General features: G+C 39.4%; 1 protein-coding gene across 1 annotated transcript; it reads left to right on the plus strand.

Moving 5' to 3' along the window:
- Positions 1-276: 276 nt before the first annotated feature.
- On the plus strand, positions 277-21,358 carry LOC139723795 (uncharacterized). Its single transcript, XM_071635002.1, has 26 exons — positions 277-1,035; positions 1,396-1,642; positions 2,597-2,775; positions 3,453-3,564; positions 4,200-4,304; positions 5,099-5,196; positions 5,813-5,985; positions 6,759-6,922; positions 7,706-7,869; positions 8,875-8,957; positions 9,361-9,522; positions 10,034-10,145; positions 10,809-10,978; positions 11,402-11,549; positions 12,438-12,521; positions 13,169-13,239; positions 13,801-13,984; positions 14,791-14,898; positions 15,437-15,603; positions 16,234-16,294; positions 16,884-16,949; positions 17,593-17,775; positions 18,432-18,500; positions 19,760-19,876; positions 20,566-20,669; positions 21,178-21,358. Exons 1-26 carry the CDS (start codon positions 277-279, stop codon positions 21,356-21,358), a joined length of 4,071 nt encoding a protein of 1,356 aa, XP_071491103.1.
- Positions 21,359-22,535: the final 1,177 nt, after the last annotated feature.

The following is a 22,535-nucleotide window of genomic DNA, read 5'->3' on the forward strand; positions in this document are numbered from 1 at the left end:
TGGGATGAAAAAGCCCTGGTAACGTAGAAAAGACGAGAATACATGTGTATCACGTTTACAACGATATCATGTTAGATGTGTAGTTACTCTAAATTACTACTATCCTATGTTTTGTACAATTCTCATGTCACGGAATTCGAACACTCCTTGAATTTCTGCTGTTCACTCCCTCCCATCTCGTCTCTCCCTCCCCTTCCCCCTCTCTTTAGGCCTAACTTAATGTCATGGTGGAACTTAATCGCGTCGTCATAGAAAAAGTTTAGTTTGACTCCTGCAATGTGGAATCAAGACTCCTCATCCCGAGATCTCTTGGACAGCGACTCGATCAGCATGGCAAGTATCACGAGTGGTACTCTCGTGTCGTACGCGGACGACGGGGAGAGTTTGGCCGGAGAAGGTCTCCACGTCGATCCGCCGGTCATCGTCGAATTGTCAACGCTGTGGCCGTCGCGCGTGCTGCCAGCGATTTCCGAATCGGCAGGGGAGAGCTTCGGGGTGGAAGACGATGCGAGCATCTCCACGAGGGATACGGGAAAGACAGACAAGGTGATGAAGAAGCGGTTCAGCAAGGCGGGCCTCGTACTGCGCGGAGTGGAGGACAGGCCAAGCAATCCAGCGTGCAACGGGTACGTCCCATCCAACCTCGGCCTCGACAACCGGGGTTACAGTCCCGAGCAGAGCGAATCGGGTCGGCCTATGTCAGAATGCTCCGTCGAGACCCCTACCTCTGCTCGAAGCGCCACCCCAAGACGCTCCGATAGATCCCGGAAGTTGATCACCAACTCCAGATACGACTTCCGGAAGCACAACACACAAGGACATACCATAGACAGTAACAAGAATCCTAGCAACGGGGTGACTAGTGGTCAAGAACCTGGTACTCCACCGGCAGCGAGTCCTAGGAGCAAAGAGGCGAAGAGCAAGGCCTACTTGGGACACTCCAGGGACAAACTGTTCAAGGGCATGACGACTAAATTTAAGCAGACAAAACTAAGGAGGAAACGCTCGCCTCATCTCTTCGACAACTTGGTCGACGTAAGTAGAACCCCAGCTAAGTAATCATGTCTCCCTTCTTATGCAAATGGCATGGTTTATGTTTTTTGTTTTTGTTTTCGTTTTCGTTTTTGTTTTTGTTTTTGTTTTGTTTTATTCATTTGTTTGTTTGTTTGTTTGTTTTTTAAGAAATGTCATCTTCCCTTGCGCTGGTAGTAAATGCATTCAAAGTCATAGGGCCATTACGACAGATGCTTAAATGTCACTTTCGAATTCTTTTGATGATTATTAATAGCTAACAGATTAACAGGAATGAAAGCGGAATGAATACGGAAACTCTGCCATCTAGTTGGTACGTAGGCATCGAAATGCTTTTGTCTACTTGTATGCTGTCTCCTGTAGGATCGCAACCAATATAAATATGCGTATCGTAAATATTCAGTGGACTCGAGTAGTAAATGCCAAGTCTCTCTGCATGTCTTTGAAAAGGCCGTCCGGAGTGCTGACCTGGACGTCCTCAAGAATCTCCTGGAAGAGAATAGTTCGTTCAACCTGAACAAAAGAGACAGAGACCACCTGACACTTCTGCATCACGCAGCCATCAACAATCGGGACGCCATTGCTGGAGAACTCTTGCAGAGGGGAGCCGGTAAGAAGGGCCTACTTTTTTTTCCGTCCGTTTCTTTGTCTGCTTGTATGTTTGTTGGCCTAAGATGTCAAAATTCAAACATGAGACAAATGGAAATTTACAGATCACCATTGATAGCTTGTTTGCCAAGTCCGCAAATAAAAGATTCCAAAGTTGAAAATGATAATCATTATGTTTCCGAAATTTGAACAACTAACGGGTCGAAATCTTTGAAGGCTCCCGTTGTGGTAGAACGTTGGGTGGTAGAAGGCTTCACGGTGCACCACGTATTCTTTCTAGTGTGAGTGGCCCTGAAAAGGGCCTACCCAATCCCGACGTTTCGGCAAGCATGTTCTCGCCGTTCTCAAGGGAATGAGCAAGTGAGAGGAAAATCCGGCTTAAATACCCTCAGGAAGGATCAAAGGGACTTTGGGTTCCTGGAGGGAAAGTCTTTATGTAACTAACGAGTCGATAACAGCAACCAATATAGGCATCATCAATACATAATGAGCTGATAAGATGCACCAGTCATGCGATCACAAACGATAACATTCTTGATGCAATCGACAGTGTTAAATTTCGTATTCTTTGTATGTATCTTTGAAGAGATTTATGACGAGTTGAATTTATTTGCGCGAGTATAGCTTCGGCCAACTCATATCGTATAACAGCTTACAAGTTTTGTTGTCTGGAGTATGTAAAATTTTCAAACCTTATCCAGGGTTTGAACTGGTATATCACGAAAACTACAACCTGTTAAACTCAAAAGCATTTCAAACCCTTTGCCCACCATCTGTCGTCTTGAGTCTCGACGACGTAATCCCTATGGCAACAGTTGCAATGCTAGAGTGGGATGCGATAGCACCTACATCATGCTATTTATGGCTGATGAACAGCACTGAATGGAAATGGAAACCCATCACAGCAATAGGTAGCATAGTGAAATGATACCTTTTGCGTCTCTGATTCACCTAGACACACGTGTGCAGACGTTGGACACGAGGGCGACTCCTCTCCATGTAGCAGCCCGCCTGAACGGCGCCGAAGTTGCCCGCGTCCTGCTGCTGTGGGGAGCAAGCGTCGAGAGCACCACCTCCAAGGGCCTCACGCCACTCCACATCAGCGCTAGGCGGGGCCACGCAGCCGTCACCATGGTAATGGCAGTGATGTCCGCAGTATCGTATCACTATGATCATGATGATATTCTAGTATTTATCATAGAAGTCACTGGAGGTATTTGTGTCCTTAAACTATGGTGACCATGGTACTGTTCAAGGACACAGGGGTTCGTCGGATTGTCGGTGGTGAAGGGATCACATGGGCATACGCTCAACAGAACGATAGTATAATCATACAGAACTGCAGGATAACGAAAGTCACAAAGCGATTGAAATTTGTAAAGATTATTCAAATGTTCAGAAGAACTTTGCATTTCAAAAAGCAATCTTTTGAAAACAGAAATTGTGTACCTCCTGTGCAAAGCCTATTCGAGTGTGCGCATTGTTTGTGGATTACTTGTATTCCCATCGCTTTGGTTAACATGAAGTGCAAATCTTGTTTCCTCTATACCGGAAGTCGCACCAAGTAGCTTGCAGTAGGTTCTTCATCGGTCAGATAACAGTTATTACTAATGAATTATCTTTATGAAATCCACTATGATCATCAGTGATCATGGAAATATGGTATCAACATAATGTCACGAAGTGAAATTAATGTAAAAAAGCAACAACAACGGAAAAGGAAGTCCATCTCACTAAGAACAGAAATGTCATTACATGATAACAAAACTATATTATAGTTGATCACCACCTCCGTACCTTTCTACTTGCAGGAGCTGATATCATTGAGGAGAACAAACGTGAATGTAACTGACTATGAGGGCGCTACACCACTACATTATGGCGCCATGAGTGGAAACCTGAACGTCTGCAGACTTTTGGTAGGTAACGTGAAAGCTGAAATACTGGAATTCGTGGTGAAAAGACCCAAAAACAAAAACAAACAAAAAAGAAGACGACAAACATCTGTCGTAGCAACGAACGATACTGCATACTCTGTATCAGTTTGTATTGATTTGTCATTATACTGGGAGAAAGAACATGCAGAAATAAAGCCAAACCAAACCAACATAAAACCAAGAGTAAAGGTCCACTTACTACGAAAATAACTCCGATCTGCAAATCCGTAGAATTGCACAATTGATCAATAACGAAAAGGTTTACAAGAATACACCTGATCATGGTCTGGAACGAAATCCAAACAGATGAAAGCTTTCATTCCGTTTCTCCTTTTAAAGGGTGTTGGAGGTACTAAAAATAACAGGTCATGTATTAGACTAATGCTTTTACCTACATTGCACACGTTATACATGTTATATACCAACATTACACGCTAAAGGTATTACAGTTTGGTTTTAAAAAAGAAAACAAACAACGAAGCACACATAATATAATGATTATAGTTATATAAGAACCTGGTGTACCTGAACGCATGGGACATCAGACTTACGCTCATGTCAAACTCGTCGATTTCTTCTTTGCGATTTTGTTTTCCTTATCAATGTCATCAACGCAGATAGAAAACGGAGCAGATATTCGAGCGAAAGACGAAAACAACATGACCCCACTGATGAAGGCAATAATCAGTGGACACGATGATCTGGTGGATATCTTCTTGGAGAAAGGTGGTGACTTTCATGAATGCAATGTCATTAATTACTTTAACTACGATAAACAACATCAGGATCAATCGGAATCCGCGTGATATTACATTAGTAATACATTCCTGTCTTATTTTCATTTCCAAACAATATACATGGGTAACACAAACGTCAAACTTATGGTATTCTTGTAACATGATATCACATAATCAGTAAAGGAATTCATATTGTTTTGTTAAGGACTTGATGGAAATGAAAATTATTGCTTATAAATTAGTACACTTTCGCCACAAGTTTGCTGTAGACGGGAATAGTAGTGAAATGTTTCGCCCAATGTCGGGGGGAGGATATTGTATTTGATATTACATTGGTGCTGCATAATGTGTTTTGATCGCTTTTTTTTTTTTTTTTTGCTTCTTGAATAATTTCTCAAATTATCAGCTGAATCATCAATTGAATCATTTATTGAATAAGTTATTGAATATCTTATTTAATATCTTACTTCATCGTCTCTTGAATTGGTTATAGAATCAATAGCTGAATCATTTATTGAATCATTTATTGAATCATAATGATTATATAGAATTATTTCACCTAATCACATATTTTATCATTTATTGAATAATTGATTCAATCATGTTTTTGAATGGTCTATTAAATCATTTTCTCCATCATCTATTGATGATGAATCATAAATCATGCATTGAGTAATCTTTCTATCTTTATAATCGTATGCTGTTTGTTTGTTGTTGTTTTTTTCAAACATATTTTTAAATTTCGATATAATCTAGAATCGTGTACCCTTGATATTCAAACAGCATCCAGGATCGGATTGAATTTCGCTGATTATCTGGCGGATACGGACAATGAGAGCAACACGTGTTTACACCTTGCTGTGTCCAAACGGCGGACAAGGGTATATGACCTCAAAATTTTTTTTTTAATATCCTGTTAGGAAGCGTCTAGTTTCTGTAGTCAAAGAAGCATCTAGTTTCTGTAGTCACGTCATCCAATAACCGATTGAAGATGCAAGACATACATGTATGCTCCAAGTTTATTTCTGCAATGAAATTCTGTGGTGGGTATAGGCCTACGTGCCACATTTGAGGCGGAAGACACTGCCAGGAATTATCTAGCCGATACCTATAAGGTTTCAGTCATAGCATGAATGAAAACAACAACAAAGATCTTAGAGGCGGGTGAGATTCCGATTAACTTCCGAATAACTTTGAACTCAGCAGCAGGGAACAGTACTGCTAAATGAGTCGGAAATTTTAGCATTATTTCTCACGGTATTTGCATTATCATTGTTAATGATAGTCTAATGGTAGTATGGTGATATTGACTGACATGTGTTATTATGTTATCATCATCATAACAATAAAGAATTGATATTGAGAGTGTAGATGAATTGTGCAAAAATAGAAGTATATGACTGTATGTGTTGTTCTCTTATATTACAATGCATTACTTTCCTGATGAAGAGGTGGAAATATCAAATCAGTCGATTTTTCTTTTTCTGTCGTTTGCAGGTGATTCAGACTCTGGTCGACAACGGCGTGAATGTCAATGACCAGAAGCAAAACGGGATGGCACCCCTTCACATCGCCGCCATCAACGGGTCCACAGACACAGTGAGTCAGCTGCTCGATAACAGTGCCGACATCGAGCTCATGGACGACGAAGGCATGACGCCACTTCACAGGTAGATAACACTGGCGAGTTTTCTCTAGAGTTTGGATTCTAACTTTCTAGAAACTCTCAGGTGGAGTTCGCTTGCACACAAAACACTCCGAGAGTCAAATTGTCAACACTGAACTTTACTGCGTATCCTCATTGAAGAAAGACTAAATGGGATTGAGCAGATTCGTTACATTTGCTCAGTACCAAAACACACACGCGCGCACACACACATACACACACACACACACACACACACACACACACACACACACATACACACACACACACACATACACCAATGTCGACTTGTCGGATAAATAATCATGTTATCTTCTTTAAATGTGCTCACAATTATAGGGTCTGGTATGGATGTATCTATACACAGCCCTGTCGTTGTACACAAGTGCCGTGCTGACGCACGGGGACGCTGAGCTTCGCAGGCGTCTGGTCGGGCTAGCATGGATGTTACCGCAGCAGCGACCCCATACGGACAAATACGTACCGTAAAGGGCTGTTACTGTGTTACAGCGCCCCGCGACGGGGTTAGCATGGATGTAGCTATACTTAGAGAATTATGGCAGCGCTGCAAAATGAACAATGTAGTATATGGCTCAAACAAAAAATAGTACACTGTATATTCAAAGTTGCTTCATGGATTACCAACAATGAACTATGAATATTATGACAGAATTATTTCGTAGTACCGAACCACAACGACGTGTAGTTTATGTATGTGTATTTTATATTTATATATGTGTGTGCACTTATTTATTTATTTTTTCTTGGACCGAAAAGAGCGACTCTGTACAACAGGGTGGAAACCATGGCCCTGCTCATCCACGAGGGAGCCGTGATCGATGAAGTCGACAATAACGGCTTCACGCCCCTCCTCTGCGCCGCCTGGAAGGGGCACGTCCCGGCTGGAGATCTGCTGCTGACTCGAGGAGCCGACATAAACGGTAAAGATACCTCCCACCTGCCTCATCCAGTGATTTTCACGTGGACGAAATGATACTAGATGTTTTGAGATTGAAATGAAATAGAAAAAATGACTGAAACGCAAGAATTGGATTAGTGTTGACGAATATGATGATTCGTTTTGAACCAACTTTAAATTTCTAACTAGTGAACATCAACATTAAATCGGCAAGAAATCAAAGACGTACAAATATAGTATACTCTGCAAGGTACAAGACTAACAAAGAGTACGCAACAAAACGGACAATGATTGGTATCCCAGCTAGTTGACCTCCGTATATCTAATTTCGATATACTACTTTCCAAGTTATATTCGAACCTATGAATGTAAAAGAGTACAATTTCATCAGTAGATTTCCTAGTGTTGAGCAGTTACAAAACTACTATATATAACTCATCATAATCAGGTTATAGTCATTATTAGAACAAAACAATATCGTGTAATAACCCATGGAGACGCGAACAACTAATTTAAGCGTTTTTTGCGTTATCACCTTACTTTGTTAGCATTATTCAATTGCATGACTTATTTGACTATGTACAAAGACTTATTGATGATCCGTGCTTGAAGAATCATTGAATGAAATACCACATCTGAAAAACAAAACAAAAAAAGACTTATCTCTCAGAACTGCATGCCTTCGTGATGTATAGTAAGTCTTCATCATAAATGGAAATCAAAGCTGAATGAACTTAAATGAATTCGTTTAAACTATTTCAAAATGTGTTTAAACATGCTTGAACAATTTTCTTGGATCATTTAGTCTCCGATCAGCACAACAAGACCCCACTTCACTGGGCGGCTGAAATGGATCATGTAGACATTATGAAGTTCTTTCTTCAGAGTGGAGGGAATGAACACGTCAACAACCCCGACACATTCGAGCGAACGGCCCTGCACTACGCCGCTGAAAGAGGCAACAATACGGTACGGCCTGGTTCGGACATGGCTGTCTGATTTTCACATTATGGTGTTTTTCTAGAACTGACAACAAAATTGTACGTCCTTTCTTGGTTCTAATTTGACATGAAATGCAAAACGACTGAGTTGAATTGAACATTTAGAAGTAACCTGTTGTTAACAAGGCCGCACATTTTCAACCGTGAGCACTTTTGCCTCAAAACCATCTCAGTTTTGCGGCTATTACAAACACGGCACGGCTATAAGTGAGGGTTCTGAGGCCATACCACAAAGTTGAAAAAAAAAATTGCTGCTCCCTCTTGTGGTCATATATCACTAGCCGATAAAATAAATTTTGAATTGTCTCGAGGGGGGGGGGGGCAATAAATTTGGTGTCAATTTTTTTGGTCTCTGGGGTATGGTTGCTGCGCTTCTTGAGGGATTCCACTAGAATTATTCTATGGCTTTAATAATGTTTGTATATATATTAGTGAGTTGTTATATTACATGTCTTAACTTGCCTTTTCAGGGGTCTTATTATACAAGCTTGCTTTTCTAAGACCCCTCCACTTTACATCTATACGCATCTACATGCATTGTCAATTCATATTCAAATATTCTGCAAATTGTTTTAATCGCATATATTCAACAATGTGTTCCTTGTTACATATTATTGTTCTTATGTAATTTTTGTATTGTTTTGTGGAAACTTTGAATAAACTTGAAACTTGAAACTTGAAACAGCATGTCATCGAATGTCTTACCATTAGTCACTGCTTGCTCATGCATTTCAACAGACAACCTTCATTGCTTGTTTCTCCAGTAAACCGGTAACAAACTAGCCAAGTCAGTTCGCAGAAAAATATGGAATGACTTGGTACATTAATGTTATAGTTCCCTTTATTCTGTCTTAGATAAAAATCCTTAGACCAAAACTACGGCCAAATACCGACGGACACATCACGATACACTGCTCCACATTACAATGTATGTTGATATTTTTTTTCTCCGTCAATAACATTTGGCTTTTAGATGATCAGGTTGCTGCTGGAGCACAGCGCCGAGTGTGACGCCAAAGACGGGATGGAGAAAACGCCGGTTCACGTGGCTGCCCAGTAAGTCGGAGTTTTTACACTGCCGTCAATGTTGTCTGACCGTAGCTATAGTGTTGTCATATGGGAGTCCAACGCATCAGTAGTATAAAGAATGAAGTATCTCGCAATCTTGTTTTTTTTTTTTACACTACAACCACCACCACCAACAACAACAACATCATCAATAGCAACGACAAAGCAAAACATAGAAGTAGTGGCTACTGACTCGCTGATAATGATTCTAATGTCACAATGGTTATATTACTTAGTATTGTCCCGAAGAGGAGACTGATAAGTTGCACATTGCAAATTCTATGAGCCTGGAAATACCAGTATGTATTGCATTCATTTCGTTCTCTCATTATCTCTGTGTTTCCATGTTTAATATCTCAAAATATTCCGGCTTCTAATACCCCACCTCCAGGGCTGGCTACGTCCACTGCGTGGAGGAACTCCTCAGGAACACACCCGATCTCCTCAACGAAGATGACCGGGACGGAATGACGCCCTTGCTAACAGCCTGTTACTATGGTAGCCATGTGGTTGTCATGGCACTGCTCAAGATGGGGGCTGATATTTCCAAAGTGTAAGTCCCAATATTGGACACGATCTCTAAAGATAACGTAAGTTTCCTGACCTCATTTGTATTGTAAAAAAAAAAAAAAAAAAAAAAAAAAAAAAAGCTTTATATTTTTTCTCGTTCGTGTTATCTGTCTCTCTGTCTTATTAATTTCTTTGTTTATGTCTTCTTTTATTCAACTATCTGTTGTTTATTCTTAGCTCCACTTGACAAATTCTGTGTGAATCTGTCACTTAATAATTGATCAAATTATCTCTTTTCCAAATGATGTAATTTATTCAAATTTTCTCGAAGCATAACATAATACAAAAATAGATGAATCAATATGCATGACATAAAAATAATAAGAAGAATATATCAGCCAATTTATTACTGCGCACTCGAGCACGTATGTGCGTGTACCATAATGTTTCCAATTTTGCATTTTGTGATCATCTATTGTCAGTGCGTGAGGGGGAGGTAGGGAATTTATGCAACAAATACAGAGTTTGTTATAGAATTGTCCACCTCACAACAGGAATGACGAACATCGCACGGCACTGATCCTGGCTGCTGCCAACAATCACGTGATGACCATGAGTCTTCTGATTGAACACAACTGTGATATCAACGCTATCGACAAAACTAAGGTAAACAAACTAATCATGTATTGTAGTACATGTATTTAAATAAATTGATGAAATTCTCGAGTTGTTTTTGTTGCACCAGATTGACAAATTGCCTTATACATCGACGTAAATAAGCCTTCAGAATTGATCAATGTTTTTGGTAGTAGCCCTGCCAAAAGGAATCAACCAGCACTGGCAGTGACGGGCTGCCGGCATGGTCATAGTCTGACAGAAGTTCGGTGGTCTAGTAGAAAGACCCCTGTTCGGTCATCAGGAGGTTGTAGGTTCGAATCCTGCTAGAGTATTATGATTTCTTTGTCATGGCTACTACTAAAACACTAATCAGTTCAGTGCTTATTTACGTCGATGAAGGACAATTTGTCAATCAGTTGAAAACCCTGTTGTCTTGAAAGGCTAACCTGGAAAAAATGAAATGACAATGGATCCTTCTTTCATAAATTTGATTTTTATGCTCAGTAACTTTAAAGTGGTCAGCAACTCGTGGAGTTCGTGGAGCCGTTGATCTCAGCAGCGATTAAAATATCTATTTGTGATAATTTAACATCTTGAGACGTTTTGAAAAAAAAAGTGTTCATGAAAGTTCATGAAATTACCGTATATGCCACCAGCTGATTAAGAATTGAAGTGACATTTTGTTCCTCCCATGATGTCACCTGCCGTCAGAACACGGCCCTCCATCTGTGCTGCGACGCGGGTCACATCGCGGCGGCCAATCTCCTCATCCGAGCCGGAGCCGACCAGTCGTGCTCCAACGACCAGGGTTTCACACCGCTCGAGTTGGCCATCAAAAGGGAACAGGGCGAGATCGCAGCCGCTATCATCAAATCCAAAGAGTGAGAACGATGCCAAATACTTCTGTCTCTTTTGATAGCTCTGCTTTTGGTTGTGTTTATAGGCCTACTTACTGTACATGTGAGGTCCAAGAACTTGTGACTGGTTAACAGATGAGGTATTTAGTAGTTTAAGTATAGTGGTGACAAACCAGTCATCAAGATTTCTGAGTACTATTCCGCCAGCGATTGAATTGCTGCGTATGCTCAATTGTGTGAAATTAGTTGCAAAATTTGGAAAACCTTAAATATCTTTGAATAATTTGAAAGTTTCTCACTCTTATGCTAAATCTTTTACTCTTAATGATTGAATGTCAAGAGGTGATAAAACATCGGATAACGCAAAAGAGATAAGGAACCAGTCAACATTTTTGTCAAATTATAGGTAATCATATGGCTTATCATTTTTTCTTACTTCTTAAACAGCTGGCAGGTGGCCATGCAGAGCAGGGACGAACAGATGACCTCGCCCATGAAGGCTCTCATCGAGAAGCTGCCAGACGTCGCGCTCCTCGTCATGGATCGGTGCGTTCACCGGACGTCGACCACCGAATCTCACAACACTCCTTATAAAGTTAGTGACCTAGTTTCCGGTACAGATGAAAAAAAATGAGCAAAGAGAAATGGGATTTCACCGGGATTTGAACCCGAGACCTTGGGTTTGCTACACCGGTGCTGACCTATTGATGAAAGCCCTAGTACAATGTTCATCCCAGAAGCCCCTTATTTCTCAATGCTCGTTTCCTGTAAGCAGTTCACTGTTTTTCCTCACTTAAACTGCTTTCTTAGAGATGAAATTGAGGCTTACACTGTTTCATCGACGAAAGCGTTATTACATCTCCCTGAATTCCCTGAATTTATTTTTCTTGTGGATCGAACACACACACACACACACACACACACACATACACAATCGTTAGTGAATGCAAACTTAATCTTTGGAACATTTTATGAAAGCGTTGAATAAATACAAATTTAAACCAACTTTGAAAAGTAGATATTGCATGATACGTCAAAGTCTTTTAAAACATCAGGAAAACGTTTCGTAGGTTGTGAAGATTGAATGAGATTTTACATATAGAAATTACCGTCGGCAGTGATTCATACGAACAGGAAACTGTGATGGGCCAATTAAGAAAGCACAGGAGGAGATTGCATTCATCACTGAAAAGAATGCTGAGAAACTCTGAATTTTACAATGCATTTGTATTTCATAAAACTGAGGAATGTTGCAACAGAGATTGGCATCAAGAGCTGATCTCGACCACATTGAAGTGGTTGTGAGAGATCGGTCCGCTGTCATGGCTGCCAACCACTTCTGACAGTTTCGTATTTTTAATATCTATTTATCCAGAATAGACCTGCAATAAAACAAACATGAATTATTGTAGTGATATTTCATTCGTTCTCAATATATGAATATGTTTACAATGGCACGCGTTGTCTGTTTAATGCCTTTCAGGTAAAATTTGATTACCGATACATCGATCCGGGCCCTGACGATATATCGACAACTCACAACCACAGACGATACTTCGCGATACGGGTGAGTGTAGCATCATGTAATAACCCTAAACTTAATTTATGATGTAAGGAAATTGATAATCATAAAACGAAATCTTAGACATTGTGTCTTTTCTGAAAAAAAAAAGTGTAAAATAACATTCTGACATTTTTTAATAATGTTTCTCACTTTAAAGGTTGTAAGAGAGTGTGTCTTAGGTTTCACTTAACTTTCATATTTAGAGTACTATTATTTCAACAGTATAAGCAGGACAGTTGAAGTTTCCATTGGACAAATATGATAAAAATTTTGTTGTATCCTTCACCTCAGAGCAAGGTTAAAGTTTTATTAACACAATTACAGCTCCCATGACTGTAAAGGGAAATCATGGTAAATTGCTGAAATTTTGTCGAATTGTGGACAGTTTTAATATTATAAAGCAATGAGAGAGATATGAGGCTATCATATCAGTTAACACCTAATCTAATCATACATAAAGATTGCTAGTATCTTATCAACTTTTGATATTCATAACTGTCTTTACTGTCTTTCTTTTCATCTGACATCTGATGAAACCTGTTTGGTCTGTGTGACTTTACTCTTCTGAGTCAACGCGATCAGTGGACTTTACTTCAAGATGTTGCATATTCACTTGAAGCTTATTTTTCTTTGCGTAATTACTTTGGCAGACGATGTGTCGGTCTGGGCGGGAAAAACTGCTAGCTCATGAGTTGACACAGAGTATCCTGCACAGAAAATGGTGAGTTATCACTCGTTTGATTTGCGCATGACATGCCATCAAATTTCACGTGTAATGTGAAATGACGTACATGCATACTCGTGCCTTTTCCGTCATTTCTGTTTATATCTATACTTGGAGAAATATAACAAATCTTTGCTTTGAAGATGGGAGGAACATGAAGAACTTCGCAGAGCCACGGAGCAAGTACCGGTAGTTACGATCATCAGAGCGACAATTTATTTGAATGGGTTGCCTACGGAAAGCCAGGCAGTACGCCGACGTTTAACTTGTCACACTTCTTATTGTACACGCATAATTTCCTGTAAAAACTCGTCCGGTATGTGTGGGTAATCATTTTGTATAGCCTTCTTCTTCTTGGCATTGATTGTAAAACCCCAAACAAAAACAAACACAACAACAACAAACAACAACAACAACAACAACAACAACAACACAACATCAACACCTCCAGGACCAATTATCTTTGTTGCAAATTCTAACAAGTTACTGTATATATGTCTATTAAAGCCTCTAAAAAAAGACTTATAACATTGTGTGTCTGTTCGTTTTTCCATGCAGGCGCCGTTTCGGACGAGTCTGGTACTATTCAGACCTCCTCACTTATGTGGCGTTCATATGTGCAATCACAGCGCTCAGCCTCCTGACCACTACTTTTCCCGATTTCCACTTTAATCCCGAAGCGGGAACTTGGGGCGCGTGTCCCTACTACAATTTCACCGTTCACCCAGGGTTAGCCAATTACGTTCGTCATGATGAACGGTGAGTGGATGGTTGACATCAACTGGTCTCCGTAATCATTATAGACACTTTTTACTTACTTTCTGCTTCTCTGTCTTGCCCAACATAGCAACAACTGCTTCACTGCAAACTCTACCTTTTGGGTGCTTTTATTGCCGATTGGCACAGAAAACTATGCATAGCGGTACGTACTGTCTAAAGTCTCTGACACTGAATGGGTTAAGTTGAAGCATCGAAAAGCACGGAGTTTGCAAAGATGCCTGAAATAGCTTGATGATGTCTTCAGTCTTCATAGTTACAAGAATAAAAAAGTCCATGCTTTGAAAGAGATGGGGCTTCAGGTTTCCAACTTTTTTGTGAGATAATGAGATACCTCTCATGAAATAATATGAAAGAGCATACAATTCTAAGACGTATTCAAAGTTTAATTTTTGATGAAAATCGGTTTTGAAATGGTTAAAATATCCAAAACAAGGGATTTCTTATAACAGGTGGAACCCACCGTTGATTAGATTCGTTTTACTTTAATTTGTGTTTGGATATGTCAGCCGTGTCACAACAGATTTTCATCAAATAAACTTTGAATTCCTCTTAGACAATGTTAGAATTGTATGTTCTGTAACATTTGTCATTTTATTTCTTAGTATCTCGCAAAAAGTTAAAAGATCAATCCTCACCTCAACCAGTACTATAACATTCCTGTAATCAATGTTGACAGATAGATTAAAAAGAAACTTGATCTTCTATCTGCACATCTTTGCACTTGCTTCCCGCCTTTTTCTGATAAACTGATCTTTTTATCAACTTCAGAAAGGCGGGTACTTCCTCATCGATCCGACAATAGCGTACCTTGGTTACTTTGTCCTGATATACTGCCTGATGACTGCCGTTGGGGAACTAGTCGAGATTTGCAGCATGGTGAGTGATTAGATCGTATAGCGTTATTCTCATTTTAATCTTTTCCTCGAATGAGATTTTTATAACCTTTTAAAATCTTTTTACTTCTGTATGTCCATGAGTCTACATTGAAGAAGGAGCTATCTGATTATTAAACAGAAACTCAATCAGGCCCAAATCAAGGAAAGGATGGTTTGTTTTTTTTTTTGGTAGTGTTATAACAACGTTTATTTTGAAAACACATGCGGATTATGCAACGATGGCTTCTCATATTCGTGGCATAAGATGTTTCTGTGAGGTGGTACATATAATCCATGATCAAAGTAGTATTGCTATTTTTGAAGTTTTTAAGTTTGACGGTACTGTACAAATCTTTATGAATTAATTAGATAGATGATACAAGATACAATACTATATATCTAATAATTGACAATTATCCCGTCAGATCATATAATGAGGGATATTTCTTGACAATATGATTCGATTTTATGATCAAAGGGAAACAAAACTGTAGAAGACATATTTCTTCTATCCAAACTTTAATGTCAATACCTCACAGGGTACGAGGTACTTCACTGAAGTAGGGAACATAGTGGACTGGCTGACGATTGTCACCGCCTCGGTCTTCGTCTCCCCACCCGGAAGTCCCCCGTGCTCCTACAACTGGAACGCCGGTATCATCGCTATCGGCTGTGCCTGGATACGATTCATTATTTACTTCCGGGAGTGAGTTTATCCATGTTAAAGTCCATTGTTTTCGCACGACATATAGCCCAAGGACATATAGCCCAAGGCCAATATGAACCTGGAGACGTAGAAATGTATCGTCTATTGATAATGACAAACATAGTATTACAGGGACACCGATCTTAATCAAGAATTTATATTAAATGAAAGAGGTCATACATTGCTTGATGTGTATATCCAAAAGAGAAATAGCGTAACTTTGCGAAATATGAAAATAGAAATGTTATTTGAAAATGAGAAAAGTTGAATGTGGAAGTAAAAAAGTTAATGTTATTACTCTGAAAAAGACATTTATACAAGATCTTTTACAGCATATAGGAAATGTACTTTAAATAGCAGACTAAAGACATTTCATCTTTTTCGTTGAGATACCGTCGAATTAAATCCACATATAAATTTCAACTCACTTCAAAGTGATTCAAAGTGTTTTGTAAACCCTGCAGATTTTGTAGTAGTAGTTGTTGTTGTTTTTGTTTTTGCTGAAAAGGAAAAGGGAAAAAGAAGGGAAAATTACAATGCAACAAATATTGCATATTATGATAAGACAGGATGTTGATGCATTGTACGTGCAATTTTGAACGAAGTGGCTCTGTTTAATTACTTCCCCAGATTCAAGTTAACTGGTCTCTATGTACAGATGTTCACGAAAACACTGGTCTCGATACTGAAGGTAAATCCAAAGTGTTTTGTATACTGTTGGAACACGGTTTTCAATGATAATGTCTATACATAGACTATCGAGCAAGTATAGATTCACAGAAGTTTTGTAGCACGGAGAGGTGCTGTGGTACAAGGAACTCTGAATCCACAAGTTATCATGGTTATCGTATCAGAGTTGTGGATTCCAGGCCTCGTCAAACCATACAGCGTTTTTGGTTTGTGTGAGTGCGTTTTTTTTTTTTTTAAAGTGTGTACCTTCCGGGGTATTTCCCAAAATGCTGCTCACTTTAATATGATCAAATAATGATAATATTAGAAACGCTTATTTTATTAGTACGATAAATGGTAATACTCGGTTATATAGCAGTATTTGTATTAGTTCAACACTCCATGGATAGGAAGACTGGAAATTCCATTCTAAAGTATTGTCGTTCAGCCTCCTACTTTTCGTTCTAAAAAAAAGGATATTAAGAAAGTAAATCTGTATAACTTAGACCAATGTACAAATCCATGTATTCATCACAGCACATGTGTGCCTATCGGTTGATGTCTTGTGTGTGTGGTTTTTTTTATTCTCTTGTTTATTTTTCTACAAATAGGCAATTGCAGTGTTTGTAATCATCATCTTGGCATTCAGCTTCACTTTCAACATGTGGCTTGGGAACGTGGTAAGAATATCATCAGAAATTGCATCGTTCGTCTTTCGTCTCCGTCTATGCATTCATCTGTGATCCGCCTCACGAGCTCAAGTTATTCGCAATCTAAAGTAGATTAGAGGGTTCACTCTAAAAAAAAACAATCCGGGTCAGAACTGACTCGGAACCGGGTCCGCTGGGGTCACATCCCGTTCCGGGTCAAAAATGACTTGGAATTTGGTCATGAAGACCCGGAATGGGGTCACCCTGACCCAATTCATGACTCTGAATGGGGTCATATCTCATTCCTTATCATTTCTGACCCGGAACGGGGTGTGACCCCAACGGACCCTTTCCGGGTCAGTTCTGACCCGGATGTTTTAAGATTGTTGAATGGATATATCCCAACTTTCTTCTAAAAAGCATTTCATACGATTTGTTGGGTAGGCCCATAATTTGCACTTATGTCTCCGTGTAAGCTATACTGAGTATATCATAATACAATTGTGTGTGTATGTGTGTTTATGTGTGTTTGTATATATGTGTGCGTGAGTATGTGTACAGTAGAAGCGTTTTTCGTCTTTTTTATACTATTAATCGTACATATTATATTTCATTGCTCTATCGCTTTATAACAAATTTTGTTCCTCTGCACCTCTTTTCGCCATTATAGATGTACAGTTTCAGAGACGTTCCCACTTCCGCCCTCACTGTGTTCATTATGATGTTGGGGGAGATTGGTAAAGATGTTATCTTTACCCCGGAAGTAAATTTAAAGCCCTTCGCGTCAGCCGTCATCTACATCCTCTTTGTCGCCTTCTTATTCTTCGTGCCAGTCGTTCTCAATAATCTCGCGGTAATCACTTTTGTTTATTTAGTGATCATGTGCTAATTTGGTTCCATAGATTGGACCCCCACCAGCCTTTAAATGATTCATGAAAATCGAATATAAAAAAGCGTTTTTAAGAAAGTTTTTTGATTTTCTTTATTTTTCAAATATGTCATCTCTTATTTGACAAACACATCTCTATAATTCTGCAGACAGAATTGGGTATCAGGTTCATAAAAGATTCGGAAATGACTATCGATCAGTTTGAATATTAGCCGAGATGTTGAAAAGCAAAATTTTATCTTTTGTCCTTTTCTTATCACGGATTGTCATAATTTAGCCTGCGGAAGTTGATCTTTCGTGAGGCAAAATAAACAGTTAATAAAACATAATTTCAATCTTGCCACAGTCATGATTAAAGAATTGATATACTGAAGGGAACTTGAAGTCAGTTCAGATGCATGCATGTTAACAGTGTTCAGAAAATACCCAGTATCATTACCATGAATATGAGTGTACGTGTACTCCTTGTTTGTTTCATTTTCATGTGATTTTGAAGAAAAAAACAACAACAACAAAATCATTAAACTAAATAATAACTGTTTTGATTTGAAATAGCGTGCAAATTGTTAAACGTTTTGCTTTGTGATTGTGATTTAACAAAGTGCAATTTCTTTCACTAGATCGGTATAGCTGTAAGTGACGTCGAAGAAATAAAGAGGAGAGCGTTCATCAAAAGGAACACAGTGCTTGTAAGTTACACGTGATGTAGACGTAGTAGTCACATTGTAATCTTAAATCTTCCTTGATGTCTTGTTTGAATTATTATAATGATTTATATGAAATAGGTGGCTTTTTTTTATCAGACACTAGAAACGAAAAAAGGGTTGGCAAGGGATGACAGCTTTGTTTTGTTGAGATTGGCTTTGGAAGAAACTATAGGGCTTTTTACACTTGTAAATTTTTGCTTAGCCCCGGACCAACGGTGGGGCTAAGGGGGGGCCTTAGCCCCACCGTTGGTACGGGACTATCCTTAGCCCACTTTCTGTTTACACTCGTTTTTGCCAAAGTGGGCTAGCCCCACCGATAGTACGGTACTATCTGGCCCTGCAAAATAGCAGGGGTTAGCACCGCAATTGCGGTGCCAAGCAAGTGAGTGTAAACAGAACGAAAAAATAATCCTGGGCTAAGCGACGGAGACGAAGTGCGACCCTCACTGACCAATCAGAAACGAGGTTATCAAGTGCTGCCGGTGCGTGCGTGTACGCATACAGTACACAGCGTAATTATGAATATTCATGTGGTTTGGAAAGTCCGGGGCTAAGAAATATGAGTGTAAAAAGGTTAGTTTTCTCCTTAGCCCCGGACAAGAGATAGTACGGGACTAATTGGCGAGTGTAAAAAGCTGAAAAAATTGGTACGGGACTAACGATAGTCCTGGGTCAGAGAAAGTCCGGGGTTAAGAAACACAAGTGTAAAAAGCCCTTATGATTTCATATTCATTAGATATATAAAAATTATGCATTTTCAATTGTTGTTTTTGTTGGGATGTGGATAAATACATATTTTGTTCATTCACTTTAAGTGTCGTAATTAATGTGCGCTGAGAAAAAAAAGAGGAAAAAAATCTGCATATTTGTAACAAGGGCATGAAATCATTTCATTGCAACACTGGAATAAAAACTAAAAGCTGTCAGTATTCTGGGGGGGGGGGGGTTCGTGAAGCATTTTGTCAGCCGATATTTACTCTCAGCCAATCAGATGCAAATATTTCAGCAGCTTATAACAGTTTGTCAGAATAATGAAATATTGGACCAAATGCTTCATGAAATATGCCCCCTGCAGCCGCTAGTAAGATCCCACAAACTTACTGTGGAAGCCCTGAAGGGACATTGGAAAACACACACACACACACACACACACACACACACACAACCGCGTTCTCGTCGAGAAATATTTAGGGCTTCAATAGCAATCGCCCCCTATGTTCCCTTCACCCTTTGATACGCAGGCGGACTATGTGTATCGCGTGGAAAGCAAGTGTCCTCGGTGGCTGCAGAGATTGCTGCACCAATCCGAGCATGTCGTCACGGTGAAGCCCCGGGGACGGCGGAAGCTCCGGACGTGGGTAGGCCGCTTGCTTGATTCTTTTCGCGTGAACAAACACTTAAACAAAACCAAAGAATTCATGTGTCAGAGCTCAGCGTCAGAGTTAAGTGGTTGTTGGAGACAGTTTTACTCACACACATTATTAGAATTTATAGGTCGATATGCATTACTATGATAGGTGGGAGACGGTGATATAGCAATACCATGAAAATACACTGTATATACGTACCAGATGAATGATGAATGAAGAAAGAAAATACACATGTATTTAATACAATAATGGTTTTTAAAATCCTGGCAATTAAAGAAACATTAATTATATTAAAAGAAATTACATAAGCCAGCAAATATCCCACCTAATCATTGTGACATGGGACTTGATTATGCTGGCATTCTTGTATATATTGGCTGCTATATCTCAACTCAAGAACAACAGTTATCAGAGAAAGGGAGAGACAATTAAAGGAAGACAGAGAGATAGACATATAGACAGATAGATTGATTGATTGACAAAGAAAGGGAATAAGGAGAAATTGATAAGGATACCTTGGCAGATAGAAAATGACATCATAAAACAGGATTGACTTGGTTGTGATGTAAAATCATACCTTTGTATAGCCCTTTTGGTTTATTTTGGCAAGACATCAACAGTTCATTGTTTTTCCACTCACAAAGCGTAATTTTGCATCATGCTTTTGTGCCCTGCAGTTATTCCCCAGAGAAGGGGAAGCTTTATTTGAGATGATGGATGAGAAGTCCGAAACAGGAACGGCCGAACACGTTATGGACGAATTAATGCGTCAGAGAAACACGTAAGAGCATCTGTATCTTCATTGTGCTTTTGCAGTCTAGCATGTCTGCGTCTGCACACTAACCAACGAACCGTGACCGTAGAAGCATTTTAGTTTGTGTTACGATCACTCTAGTAGTCATTAATGTGGTGACTGCAAATCGATTTATCCAACGGTGCGTGGGAAGACTCGGGCATCGTTCATAACAGGGAGGTGAGACCTCCCTGTTCATAACGAGTCAATACAGACCAGCACCCTGAAATATTTCTTTTCAACGACAAATCACAGATTGTTTCTTACTTACATTATTGTATTATGGGTAGTACCTAAAACATAGCATACATTCAAAGTAATTTGTCAAGTAAGGTATAACTGTGACAAAGACCTCTGAGCTATTATTGGCACTAGGGTAATTTGGATCAATTTTGTACTCCAAAATACTTGTGTGTTATTCAGTTTGAGGTGTGTTTTGATCGATTTGTTTCATATTGTCTTGTATTTGACTTGTTGTTCCTTTTGTTCTCACCAGACTGAACACAATGATGCTATTACTCAAGCAACAGGGCGAAGTTCTGCGAACGCTGGCGGACAAAGAGGGCGTGATAGCCCCCTCGCTGCAGCAGGGCGTGACGACCTTGAGTGGACTGCACCACGACCTGCCTTACGTGGAGGTCGACGTCGATAACGACCCAGCATCGTCGGTGGCTTAAGATGATGACTGTTAACTGGCATATAATAGTCACAAAGTCTGTCAAATATCTTCAATACCAACCGATAAATACCGTACAGGCCTACTACGAATATGGCAATACTTTCCACATAATTTGCAAGGCAATTTTTTATGCATACATTTAGAACATTAGAGTATTTAGATATACGTGATCCCGAATCACGAATTTGCATGTTCTGTTAGGTAGTTGATTATACTGACAGAATAATATGCGAAACGACGAAATCTGAAACATTCAGATTTTAGCCTGATCTTTATGAAACCATCACTGATTTTAACTAACAGTTTGTTTCAACACGACTTACACAATTTATCTTGGACCCCTTGAAAAATCGTGCGACGTAATAATGCGCAGTGCAGTGCCTGATGTAGAACACGCCATACGTATTAAACCCTCCCACTGTGATGCGTATTTTATGCTAATGCAATCGTGCAATAGGTTGCATTTCCTTTCCCCCACTGTGTATTGGTGAAGATTATTATATCCATTTTGCAGAGCTCGATAACAAATTCATACAGTACCACTTAAAGTCAGTGATATAAAGATCAATTCATTATCCATTGGTCTATTTTCCCTAACGCCATTGGCCGCTCCATGAATTGAACATATTGAATTGTATTATGTTCACGTGGAAGCGCATTAAGTTTTGAAACCTGATTCAGGGTGAAAAAAGGCGGAAACCTATCAACCCCCCCCCCCCCAATATTGTTCTAAATTCCTGTGTTAGGTTACATTTGCCAGAGTTTGAATATCGCCCACTCTATAATGCATTATTCACAGGCTTTTCCTCCAACAAATGTGCATTATTCTCATCAAAAATTACAATTCTATCCCAATCGGTTGAAAGCTTCAAAAGTACACACTAAATAATCATAATAGAAGGGAATAAAGCACAAAAGAAAACTCTTGTTGCGGGTTGATCGGTACGATTATCATGATTTTTTAACTAGATTGAATAACGGACTTGCAATATTTATATCTATTTGGCTTTAGCAAACACTACATATGTCTGCTGGTTTTATGTACACTGTACATCCAAACATGACATGCAATCAAATTGAAAAGAAACCACAGACGTATATTCAAGCGTTGTCTCTTGCTCTTTCTGTACACACACGCGCGCCCACGCACTACATGTAATATAATACGTATATAC

Source organism: Diadema antillarum, unplaced genomic scaffold (genome assembly GCF_040938485.1).
Source record: "Diadema antillarum isolate AM-2024a unplaced genomic scaffold, OU_Dant_1.0 scf00000201, whole genome shotgun sequence".
Lineage (NCBI taxonomy): Eukaryota > Metazoa > Echinodermata > Echinoidea > Diadematoida > Diadematidae > Diadema > Diadema antillarum.